The sequence below is a fragment of the Anopheles darlingi genome, chromosome 3 (assembly GCF_943734745.1).
Source record: "Anopheles darlingi chromosome 3, idAnoDarlMG_H_01, whole genome shotgun sequence".
NCBI lineage: Eukaryota > Metazoa > Arthropoda > Insecta > Diptera > Culicidae > Anopheles > Anopheles darlingi.
The window spans coordinates 792,501-795,000 of NC_064875.1; the positions used below are offsets into that span (position 1 = coordinate 792,501).

The following is a 2,500-nucleotide window of genomic DNA, read 5'->3' on the forward strand; positions in this document are numbered from 1 at the left end:
ACTAGCGTACAGTTCGTATAGCTTCGGTGTGTCACGCTTTGTTGCAAAGTACATCATTCCTCTGGAAGAGTCAATAGGAAATGCGTTAATCTAAACTCCTAGGGAAGTGTCTGTGATACGGAACATACCTTGTAGGGTAAACGACGAGACTGTTGACTAGTAGCAGATCGCGCGCCAACTCCGTCACGTACTCGCCATGCAGATTGCACACCATAATGCGACTGTGCGTCTCGTTGCCGGTGGAGAAGTACAGCAGTTTGGAAATCCAATCGACGGCAAAGCCCAACGAATTCGCGATGTCCGTATCGAGCACGGTTTCGATTGGTCCGGTGGCTAGTCCGGATGATTTGATTTCATTCAGCTGAATATCGTTCCAATAGAGGCGTGTTGCGCTAATGTCGTAATCGAGCACGGCCGGATTTACCACCTGCGTCTGGTGGCTGATTGTTGGAATGGTGTAGTGAGCTGGTTGCTGTAGATCCACGCCACGGATCTCCGTCAACACGACAAACAGGAGAATTTCCTCATTTGGCACGCACTGTTTACGATCGGCGTGCAATCGCATAACATGTGGACAGGCACACTCGTGCCGGAATCCGATGCTGAGCAGGCAAAGATGAGAGCAGCCTCCGTTATTGTCGCCACAGGGATTAGGCTGTGAGTTGGGCTGTCGGCTCGAGTGCAAAATTTGAATACCGAACGGTTGACTTTGCGTTTTCTGGATTACCGTCACGTTGGAACCGTCCCACTTGTTGGCCCGAATCACCGAGTACGTCCGCCAATCTGTCCAGTAGACGTAGTTATCGAACACGGTTATACTGAACGGATGGGCCAAGACGGACTGATCCTTGATTACCAGATGATGATCGCTACCGTCGTACATGATCGTGTGGATCGAATCAGATCGAGCATCGATCCAGTAGACGCGGTTCAGCACATAATCGAGTGCGATCCCATTCGGCCAACCACCGTCCGAGCCGACGTACATGATCACCGTTCGGTTCTCACCGGCCATCGTGCACCGTTCCAGTCGCGGTGATCCTTCCTCCCAATCCGTCCAAAACAGTACCCCCTGCAGGGGATCTAGAGCGATCGCGCGTGGATTGACCATGTCGCCAGCAACCAGCGTTCGGCGGAAGCTACCATTCGTCTTGGCTACCTCGATCTGATCGAGATTCGAATCGATCCAGTAGATATTCAGGCCAACCCAATCCACTGCCAAGCCTTCGGCAGTTGAGAGCCCCGACTGTACGACGGCCTCTACATTGCTCAGGGTATCATTCCGCAGCGTGCCCCGATAGATTTTGTCATCCAGCACATCGGACCAGAATATCTGTATGGAATCATTGCGGTACAGGAAGTCCAGTGCGATCGTATTGCGCAACGAAGTGTAGAAGCTTTTCACCGCATGCGTATTCAGATCGACACCGAGTATCTCTTGGCGATTGCTAAAGATCACGTAGGGGGAATCGCGTGCGTTACTGCGGCAACTGAACTTATCGTACATGAGCGAATAACCTTCGACACAATCACACCGATAGTGCCGAGCTTTTACGAGGCAATTCTGGGAACAAGTTCCCCAGGCTTCACATGCATGCGCGTGGGAACAATCGCGTCCATTTGGCTGCAGGAACAAATGTGGCGGACAGGAGCAAACAACTCCCTCCGGTGCATTATGGCACGTGTGGGAACACTCGTGATCGCGCGAATCGCACAATTTCTCTAAACAGCGGAATCCCTCATCCGTGCCATCGGGACAATCGGTGCGACCGTTGCAAAGCTGTGCCACCGTTATGCATTGGTTCGTTACCCGGCAGAGCCGATCGGGATGCTGGCAGATAACGGTCTCATTGGTCGTTGGTGCAAAGTCCATCCGGGAGCATACACGATTGTAGTTCTGTATGCAACGCTGATCTGATCCACAGATGATCCTCAAATCGACACGGCATGCTTCTTTTAGTTCCGATTCCGATGGCAGTGCCGATGTAGGGCGATCCTGCGTACCATTGGCGGAGTGACCATCACCGCTGTTGGTCGGTTTCATCAGCTTCTCACACTCGTTGAAAGCATTGAGACAGTTTAAGCTCGGATTGCACAAGGATTTGTCGATGCAACCGTGCGGACTGCAGAAGAACTCGTCCGGCCCACACTGCACATCACATTGTTGCTCGTCGGAGAGGTCACTGTGGAAGGGCGAGTGGTTTTTGAAGGGGGTTAGTTGATCAATAGGAGTACATACATGACGAAAAAGGACACACAACTTACCCACAGTTGTTGACTCCATCGCATAGAAACTCGTACGGCACACAAACGTTGTTCTTGCACTCGAACTCCGGGCACTGGTTGCAGTGTTCCGGTTCGTCCGACCTATCGTTTGGACCACAATCAAGATGTCGATCGCAGACCCAGGCATTCGGGATGCACCTTCGGCTGATGTTGCACTGGAAAAAGTTCTCTTTGCATGTCAAGCTCGGACAGTTCGCGTAATCCTCATCGCTTT

The 2,500-nt window shown here is 52.0% G+C and overlaps 1 protein-coding gene across 5 annotated transcripts in view; it reads right to left on the reverse strand.

Moving 5' to 3' along the window:
* Window positions 1-2,500, reverse strand: part of LOC125953545 (low-density lipoprotein receptor-related protein 1B) — a 60,856-nt gene that overhangs the window by 14,977 nt on the left and 43,379 nt on the right. For all 5 annotated transcript variants that reach the window (XM_049683173.1, XM_049683172.1, XM_049683169.1 and 2 more), the window contains exons 6-8: window positions 2,266-2,500; window positions 129-2,183; window positions 1-61 (exon numbers count right to left, since the gene is read on the reverse strand). The exon at window positions 1-61 is cut by the window's left edge and continues 147 nt beyond it; the exon at window positions 2,266-2,500 is cut by the window's right edge and continues 815 nt beyond it. In XM_049683173.1, the coding sequence (XP_049539130.1) occupies window positions 1-61; window positions 129-2,183; window positions 2,266-2,500 (2,351 nt within the window). The remainder of the gene's footprint in view (window positions 62-128; window positions 2,184-2,265) is intronic.